General features: G+C 36.5%; 1 protein-coding gene across 1 annotated transcript; it reads right to left on the reverse strand.

The window, feature by feature from the left end:
* Positions 1-4,660: 4,660 nt before the first annotated feature.
* Positions 4,661-9,817, reverse strand: LOC143465088 (uncharacterized). The gene is made up of 6 exons (XM_076963245.1): positions 9,099-9,817; positions 8,610-8,742; positions 8,319-8,531; positions 7,912-8,054; positions 7,686-7,829; positions 4,661-7,365 (listed from the first exon to the last, which is right to left on the reverse strand). The coding sequence occupies exons 1-6, from the start codon at positions 9,195-9,197 to the stop codon at positions 6,076-6,078; spliced, it is 2,022 nt and encodes a 673-aa protein (XP_076819360.1). The 5' UTR covers positions 9,198-9,817; the 3' UTR covers positions 4,661-6,075.
* Positions 9,818-10,068: the final 251 nt, after the last annotated feature.

The raw sequence follows: 10,068 nt of genomic DNA on the forward strand, positions 1-10,068 counted from the left end.
ACAATTCATAAACGCACAACTGCTTATATCCTTATATTTATATATAAGGTGTAAATTGACCACTTCTCTTTGGTTGCAACAACACTTTAACGGCAATTATAACAACAACTAGACACCAAATATGGAAATTTAGAAACAGCTGCTTTTATGAACAGAAAACATTTTCCCCTGAAATCTTGACCAAAAACATAAAAAGAGCATTAACTATAGATTAAACCAAAACCCAGACCCTACCCCAACGCATATTGCCAGTTGATGCACACCGTGTATTTTGTTCTCGTAATACGTTATGATAATTTTTTTACTCGTAGTGTTTTTGTTTCTCTGGAAGTGTGAAAATGACTCTGACGCATTGAAATTTCTTGTTTCGTCGTAAAGGTCTATTTGCTCAGTTTTTTATGGAGTACTTCTGTCTACTAAGTTTACATGTTCGTTTCGCCAACCCTTTTCTTTCACTGACACAGTGATTTTTTTCTTACTGCAATTAAACATGTTTTTTCACCGTGATTACCTAAGTTAATTTAAAAACGGTCAAAGTGTTGTTTTTGCAATTTTCTGTTTATTTTTTCTTTTTTGGGTGATTAACGTCATGCAATAAAAAATGCTTCTCTTTGGTTGCAACTAGCCAGCAGCAGGCGATGACCAAAGACAAAAAAATTGTGGTTTTTAAAAAGTAGAAATTGCTTTTTATTATGGTATTTAAGGTATCCTACATATTTACCATACATGTCATGAAGAAATGAAAGCATAAATTAAAATTGTTGAAATAAAAATAAAATGAAGGAGGACGTCTCGGATGAAGAACTTATTATGTAATAAATCCATGCCTGTAGACCTATAGCCTTATTTCGCAGTTCAGTAACTGACTGGCAGCAGAGAGGCTAATTCTAATTCGCATTTAGAGAGCAGTTCATTCCTAATTACAGCAACAGCAGAGTTGTCTAGTTTCAAATTTGTATAGCGTGATTAACTATCAGATGCTTTAACCATTACTTATGTCACTGAGTTTGCACCGGATGTTGACAAATTCTGCCGGTACGTACGCTTGCAAAACTGGTATAGCTTTGCATAACACTGAACTAAAACTATAGCGTACGTTTCATCATCTTCTATTTACGCACTTAGTTATAGTCTTAACTATGCAGTTTTATACCTCAATAAATTTAACTTTTTTCACGTGCATTAACGACGGAAAAACAAACACGCATTGGTTGACTGAGATTCATCTCAGAGTGTAAAAATTATTCCCATTACTATAGTAACTAACTTTATTTTAAATCTAGCTGTAAAAAATAATAGAAATCAAAGTTGGATAAATGTGTTTTGGAAGGAAAAATCACATTCAGATTTATTCTAATTTCTAAAGCAATATCAAAAAACGATATAAAAATCTTTATTTAAAAGTTTAAACAAATAAGAGTAAAAATGAATGATGAAGGACAGAACAGGTAACATTACGTTTAGTAATTCAACTTATTTTTATGTAGACCTAAATCAATATTATAATTTTATTGCAGTTTACCGGTGCAATAGTCAATAACTGAACAAACCTTAACTATCGGGTAGCTTGTTACAGCAATTTTGAATTCTTAAACTTTTCTATAAAATGGAGATTTTTGTGGCAGTGACAAGCAAGCGCAAGAACCAATGCATTGTGCTAATTGTCATAATTAGGATAATGCTCATGATTAGTATTATGCTCATGATTGTCATGATTAGGACAATGATAATGCTCCTACGGGATTCTTGTGCAGATGGAATAATATTAAGCCGATGTTCCATGGCAGGATTTCTTACCGCAGTCAGTGGCGAACAATTTACAATACAATAGGCTACAATTTAAAATACTTTGATTTAATAATGATGTTTGCTGGTCACGTATTTGGTGGTGCGATAAAAAGCACCTGAGTTTGACTATAGCCTCATGCTGGCGTAATCAGAGTAGGCTACTAACTATAGGCTATTGTAGGCTACTTAAACGGTTGACTCTTGACTTCATTTGATTCCAGAAAGTGTTACTGCAGCTCGTCTTGAAACCAGGAAATCAACATTGCAGATGATGTCCTCTATGGGAGAAGTTGTACGAAGACACTTTTGCTGTAGCATTACTTTCCACAGTCAAAACCAATCGCTTGTAGAGAGATTATGCGAACGCGCTAAACACAAACGGCCATACTGCACAAACCATATCTGTTACTCTGTGATTTCATCGTTAATGTATATGTAATTTTAGTGTAATTCGACATCAAAAAATCTTTTTCAGGTGTGCATTGCCCCGAAAACGGAGTGATTTTGGCAGTTATTACACACCAACCGTTTTATAATAAACGATTTTTGTAGAAAAACATTACACTTGTTCCGGTGTATTGAAACAGCTTTATAGGAAAGTATTCGGAGGAGCAAAAGTTGATCATCTTTCTCGGTAGTAACTTCTAACTTGCAAGATTTTATCTACTGCACTATTATTATTACATGTAACATGTTAAGAATAAACTAGAAAAGTTTGGTTCAGAAACTTTTCAATTAGTTTTATTTCTTTTAATCAGTTTTATTTATAAAAAAGGATTTCAAGCAATTGTGACATTTTCGTTATTATTTGCTAAGTCGAAAAACCCTGAACATTGTTATATATTAGTTATAGCCTAGTGCATGTCAGGATGTCTATCTATAGTAAAATATATTGAAATCTATAATAAAATAGTCTATATTAATGAATTTAAACGTTTGCGCGCTATGTTGGTTCGTTTAATTATTTCCAACAGTTTAATTTAGTCTAAAGTCAACCAATCAATCACTGTCAATCACAATCACTGACATTACGTAGCTAAAAAAAATCTAAGATATGATAATGAGATAAATGTGAGCATTTGCGAAAAAACGATTGCTGAAACTTACAGTAACTACAAGCATATGAATGTCATTCAAAATAGGAGCAAATTTTGACATTTACCCAATCGTGTGTCAGTCACATTTATCACCTGACAACTAACGGAAAACTTTGACAGCGCCTTAGAAACAGATTCCGTCTAATTGCTCGTTGATGTGAACAATCAGTCGAAGGCGATACTAAATCCTTTTATTTCGTTCGTTATTTATTTCTTTATTTTATTTCTTTATTTTATTTCTTTATTTTTATTTATTTATTTATTTATTTATTTATTTATTTTTTTATTTATTTTTATTTATTTATTTATTTATTTATTTATTTTGTTTATTTAGTTATCTATTTCATTTAGTTTATTTACTTTTGAAACAAGACTAAGAAACTCCCAAAACAAAATTTTTGAGATCTAAAACTAAGTTCTACTAATATCCTCTCATATGCATATGGTTAGTAAGTTTTAGTAATTATGGGAGACCGAAAGTTGGAAGTCTCACTGTTCATGTTTTGATGAATTAAATGAAATTAGTATTAAATTACTATTAGTATTAAATTAGTATTATTAGTATTAATTAGTAACTTATTAGTAATTAGTACTCAAACCTTACCTAGTTTGTTAATGTTGTTAAAAAGTTGAAACTTCTTGCGTTTCCCAAAACCATTTTCGTCGTAGGTTGTAGATATTTTTAATGTGGTTCACTGGGGTTTCAAAAAGCCACTCCAAGTGCGAAAACGTTGTGGTTTTCACACATAGTGAGAAAAAAGTCACAATGTCACAGAAACGTTTTTTCTTTCAGAAGGGTGTCATTGTTGAAAGTTACACTATCAAAGATTCTACCGCGCACCTAATGCTGATTTTGCCAAATTTACATTCACAAACCGCTCCCAGCAAATCATATGCTTTTGCGTTGCCACAATTATACTGGCATTTTTATAATGACCCATAATATTCATCAAGCATTCTACACACACCCAACAGAAAGTTCTGTGGTGTTAAAAAATTTAATGTCTTTTGCATTCGCATGGGTTATAACATGTGCAAACTAGAACCATATTGACATGTTCTATTCAATCGAAATGCTAAAAAACTCTTTCTAGCGGCATCGTACACTTTGTTCTATCGCGAAAAGTCTACACTAAATTATGGACAGTAGCGAATTGCTGTTGAACGAGGCGTTAGTTATGGTTTACATTAAAAAGTGTAATGTTATGGTTTACTGTTTGGCCTGGAAATAGAAGTTTTTTAATAATATGAAGCAAATTAACCAACTTCAAACAAAAAGCCCATACGAAACAAAACAAAAGCCCATACGAAAGTTCATAGCAATGACACATATACTGTAAATAAAAGCTTTTTTATGCGACAGTAGATGTTTACATTTATACAACGCAAATAGACGACCATTGTTGTAAATTTTCCGAGTTTATTTTTGTGTGTGTTTCTGAGTTTCATGCATTTTTTAGCTTGGTTGCAGTTATTTTTTCAAAGTGTTTTAGACAAAATACTGCATCGGCATCGTAGGCTACTAAGTTTACAGTAAAAATGCTTTGTAGGTCATTGAAACTTAATAGGTGTGTGATCTCTTACCCAAACATCTGCAGGAAACGACTCTACTTTTTGCGACAATTTTGCATTGGAGGCTTTCTTCTTGGCGCAACAAACAAGGCAAAAATAGCACTTGTTTTGATTTCTAGGTGAAATCGTATCTTGTTGGAATTGCTAGACCAAGACGAGAAGTCAATTTAACACGTGAAACCTGAGTGTTTTTAACATTTAATATTGCGATAGCCTGTACTGTAATGCAAAGAACTTTTGTATTGGATTATTCTGGTGTAGTTATCGTGTGTTCAGGCAGCTACCATCGAACATAACTTGGTACTGTTCTTAATATTTACGCTGGACTGTTTTTAACATATATATGTCAATAAGTATAAGCAGCATATAATGTAGTTGCACTTATTGGCGTCAAAAGATCATGTTACAACCCTGCAGACCTCAGTACTTGTAGTCTTGAAATCTGACACTTTGCGGTTCTTGGTGCAGTTTCAAGAGGCAGAAAAACAGGCGACATTATGGTTTGTCGTATTGAATTATTCTGATGCGAGAACAAAAGGTAAATTATGTTCAATCACTCTACAACACGAACGGAACACTGTAAGCTGTTTACCAATGAAAGATTGATCATGTATAACATGTAGTTTACGATAACGCGATCGTATGGTTTATAGTGTACAGTTATAATTAATAGGGATGTGCCGCGAGGAAGATTATTCGGGTTCGTGCGAACCCGAATATCATGAAGGTCGACACGAACGAATCCCGAATCTATTCGTATTAAAACCAAACAATAAAATTTCCTCCAAAAGTTGTCAAGTCTTGTTTCTAAAATGACGTAATCGATAAACAAATCGCTTTCTTTCGAAAAATGGTGTTTAAAAAACGATTGAAAAAGCAAAATCGTCAGGAAAACGACATTCATTGTAAGTACTGCTGACTCTAGTTCAGCTTTGTCGGGAAGCTAGATCATCACTTTTTACGAAAGTCAGTAAATTTATAAGTAATATTGTATTCGGGTTCGCCATTGTTGGTATTCGTGTTCGTCCGAATCTTCCATAAAGGTGATATTCGGCGAATCTATTCGGGTTTGGGTTCGTATCGGCCCATCCCTAATAATTAATTATGTTTCAACACATAAGCAGATCCACTTTATTGCTTGCAGCTTTATTTGTGGCCAATTTTCACAGGACGATTTTATGGCATAACTTGATCCCGTCTTCAAGCATGCATCGTAGAATGCTTTTCTGATCAAGTAGCCTATTATCGCGTGAATGAGACGGTGTGAAATTTCAGACTACACCGGCAGCGAACAACAACTTTAAGCAACTGGCCTGGTAGAAATTTCCAAAGCAGCAGGTTTGCATGACGCTTTTCTATTTGGAGAAATCCGCTGTTACCGTCTTGAATTAATTTGAAAATTGAGATGCGCATCGGACACGGTAATGTGAGTACGGGTGTAAAGTTTCGTGGATTAAAGGAAACATGACGTAGCGTTATGGGTTTAACAGCGGTTCGGATGTCAGTAACCTGATACGCTTGCACGCTATACAAGCGCCAAAGTTTGAGCTGCGAAATATTTTGACGCTTTCGTTAGGCTTAATCAAGCCCAGTTACACAGTATACGTGCGTACAAATTTTAGTTACAGGTTTTTACTTTCTTACTGTCATTGGCCGACGCGTTTTCACACAGAAGATTACGTTTGAAACTGGAACTAAACGAACGTTTTCTATCACATTGCTCAGATTTAGCGGATAAGTCAACTGCTTGGTCGGTAAAAGAGATTGTTTCTGTTTCACTTCCGTTGCTCTCTTGTGGTTCTGAGTCTTCGCATGTTCTCTCTGGATAGTCTTCCGTGCTTTTGTCACATTGTAGAGATGAGTTTCCAGCTCCTTGATCAGCATCAGCATTCGAGTCCAACTTGTACGCAGTAGTTGGTGCATTGTTTGGAGCTAAATCTTGTTGCCTTGGGTCCACATTGTTCAGAGAATTCTCGTGATTGTTACGTTTTTTTGCTGGCGATGTTTTTTCATTTTCATGACTGTTAGTGCTTTCGGTTTGGACATTGTAATGCGGTAACGGCAAGAAAATAGGTACAGGGACGGGGAAGGGCATTAGCAACACCGGCCAGGTGGGACCCTTATTGTCTCCAACGTTCTTCGGACTGTCATTTTTTAACCCACCAGGCTTGCAGTCTGTGACACACGGGGTGTTTGGTGATTCGTCAGTGTTCGTACTCGTCGCGGCGTGAGAGATTTTGGACGACGTATTGTGCAATGCTTTTTCAGCGGTCTCTTGAGCTGAGGATGGATTGCTGATGTCTTGATGTGAAGAAGATGCCAGCACACCCAACATGAAACTGGTTGCATCCAAGTTTTCGTTCGCGTTCCGTTGCAAAATGGTTTCGAAAGTTGAAGAGTTCAAGGGCAAAGAGTAAGAGCCAGTTGCAGTGTTTTCCTTCGCGATTGTCCCACTGTGTACCGACTTAGTATTCGTCCCCACGTGAAAAGACGGTTGGATTATATTTGTAGGGTATCTTGCACCAGGGTGTGTTGAGGGGCCAACGTTTCCCGCAAATCTTTCCATCGCAAGCTTCATATGGTTCGGCAGCAGTAACGAGTTGTTGAGAATTTGGTTACTGGTGATATTCGGTAACGACCAGTTCACACATGGCATTGTGCCGGGAGCTTTAGGCAAAGAAAGGTTTGACGTCGAAGGTCGACATTTCATCGCGGTCCTTGGTCGTTGATGTTGAAAATTCTTGGTGTCAACTCTAGAAAGATCGTTGTTTAATTGACTCTTGTCTTCTACTTTTGGTTGAATCTTCTTCTGAATTCTCAAATCCATTAAAGCAGAATCCGGAACGTTTTCATCTCTGTCTGAGGCTATGGCGTTGTCCTTTTTCTGTTTAGTGTTCGGTTTCGTTTTCTGAAAAGCAAAGGTGAAACTATATGTAACAATTGCAAAAGACCTTGTAAACGGTAGAATGACATCGAATTTACAGTTTTCCGTGTAACCATTTTCTGTGTTTCTTGTTTTGGACGTAAGTTGTATAGCTTAGTTCTTTTACATGCAGTTTAATCTAAGTTCAGAAACAGCTATTTTTGGTGTAATTTTGTCAAGACCAGTGCGAGTTATGCTTGAGGGTGAAGATGTCACCAAATTTCATGTTTGGTAATTTCTATATTAACCATGCTGACAGGTGTAAGCGGCATCTTGGCTAAAGAAAATCTTGGTTACAAACATACTTGAGTCTTCTCCAATTCGTTGCAAAAGACAGACACCTTGTAAGTCTCAAGACAAACAGAAGAACAGAACTGAAGCCGTCTTCCGCCTCCCTCGGTGTCCAAATACTCTTTCACTTTTCGGGATTGCTTGCAGCCGTCACAGACCTGACGAAGCGTTTGGTTAATTTATAACTTTTATTTCAACATAACCAAATTCGTTAGCGCGAAAAAGCAAGAAAAAGTTTACCCTGGTACGTTTAAATTCCGCTCTGCGACAAGCAGCAAAGCACTTTTCGCTGCAGAAAGTTTTACTTTTATCACCATCCGGAACGGCGAAAGCGGCGGAACCCGGCTTACGACACCAAACGCATGTTACGCTTTCTTCCGTACCTACAACAGAATATGGAACATTTATTTTTGTTTATTCTATTGTCATTTAAAACAATTAACAGCAATGAAATGGTGGATGTACCAATGCGAATATATTTAGTATACTCCATAATCACTTGGTTGCGTATTTTGGAGGATAAAACGTTTTAAATTAACATATAGGCTACCTGGCGTCATCTTACTGCAGAGTGCAAAACATTTTTCTTACCTACCATTTATTCAAATATGACGTAAAGTTAAGTGCATGGTTAAATTAAAAAAAACCTGAGTATCCGGAAGATGGTCGCCGTGCTTGTACCGGAGAAGCAGGAACCGGATAATTTTCAGATGAGACGCGGATACGTTGTGGATGTGACGACTCCGGATCAACCAAAGACACCATTGATGGAGGAAAAGATGTTATTTTGGAAAATAATTGATGTTTATCTTCAAGCATCTTCATCTTGATTTCATCCGCGTGGTTTAACGCCCCTTCATCTAAAACGAAAGAGGAAGAACAGTTTTGATTACACGGAATAAACGTTTAGTAACATTTCGGTAAACTATAACACCTACTTTTTATGAAATCGGGCATCGCAACTCCGTTTGACAATTTACTCTTAGTGTACAGTCGATTGATATCTTGTTCCATAACCCGGTCATAGCCGTACAGGCTGAGAAGTTCGTTAATCGTCCGCTGAGCAAAACTCTACATTGGCAAAACACAATGATAAGTGATAACCGTGAATAGCAACCAGCTAATGGTCCTGAGTTGTAATGATTCGAATCAGTGACTGTTTGGTTTGGTTTCGAATATCTATTGAGTCGAGTCTTTAACAACCAAACGACTCGACTTGATATGAGTCTTAAACGGGAAATGACTCGACTTGACTTTCGACTCGGTTTGAATAACTCGACTACGACTCTGAAATGGTCAACTTAGTTGCAAACAGAAAAGTTCAGAGCAATACATTTTCTTAAACATTTTCATGAACCGCTGTACAGTGACTTACACTTAGGCAGGCAACAGAAATATTTAAAGATGAAAAACTATAAATGACCCACTTTTAATTCGCTGCCTTCCTCTTCTATTTCCGATGACGTAGATTCCGCTTTCGGGTCTGCGGTGGGACTGATACTGCCTGGACTATTGATCTGAGACATCACAATTTCAAAAGCAATCAAACTAATGCCGAGCTGAAACAAACTTTTAAAAAACTATTAATCACGCAGAAATTTATATGAACTGAAAACTTCTGTAGCTTATATGGACTTTCCGCTTTGCAATGATAAGCTGATAAGTTGCTGCAAGATACAAATCCTCCTAGGACAGTAGAGATGTTTCTATATAAGGAAATAATGTACCGCGCGAGAGCAAAAGCTGTAATTAATCTTACTTTTTGCAATGAATATTTGTATTACTATATCCTGATGTCACGCTTAATACGTTGAACTTCTATTTCCTACTTTGTTACAGTTTATAGAACGCGTCAAAGTTTTCTTTTCGTTAATTGTTCGTGAGCATGCTTTTTATTGAGCTTCAACTATGGCAGTTACCATACCAACTTTCGCTCTGCACAGTTAACGACGATAAATAAACAATACGATACAAAAATACGGTCCTGTCGGTTTTTCCTGCTTTCAAAATCAACTTACAAATGTTGCTGTACTTGCTAATATTACGTTCTGTTAACTGTTATTCCTTTTTCATAACTACACACAAAATTTTGCGGTTTAAGAAACAAAAGACTCAATTACAAAGTTCCAGCCGCACATTCTGTACGAAGACCGGGTAGTGCTAACTCTAACAGTGCCTCCCGCTGCTGCGTAGTTTAAGCTCGGCCAACGTCGGCGGCACATAAGGCCGTCATTTAACTATGATTATACGCTCGACTTGGGTTACAGCAAACACGCAAACACTAACTAGGGCCCGTATTAAACTACGGTGTAGTGTTACCTTAAAGCATGAAATCATCCGTCATTACAGAAGAAGAGAAAATACGTTATAAGCAGATTGTGTTACGTGCTAGTGAAA

This window comes from Clavelina lepadiformis, chromosome 7 (assembly GCF_947623445.1).
Source record: "Clavelina lepadiformis chromosome 7, kaClaLepa1.1, whole genome shotgun sequence".
In the NCBI taxonomy this organism is placed as follows: domain Eukaryota; kingdom Metazoa; phylum Chordata; class Ascidiacea; order Aplousobranchia; family Clavelinidae; genus Clavelina; species Clavelina lepadiformis.

Coding starts and splice junctions, on each gene's coding strand:
- LOC143465088 (XM_076963245.1), bottom strand. CDS start 9,197: ATGTCTCAGATCAATAGTCCAGGCAGTATCAGTCCCACCGCAGACCCG. Junction 8,743..9,098: donor AGGAAGGCAGCGAATTAAAA/GTGGGTCATTTA, acceptor TTGCCAATGTAG/AGTTTTGCTCAGCGGACGAT. Junction 7,830..7,911: donor CGGAATTTAAACGTACCAGG/GTAAACTTTTTC, acceptor ACGCTTCGTCAG/GTCTGTGACGGCTGCAAGCA.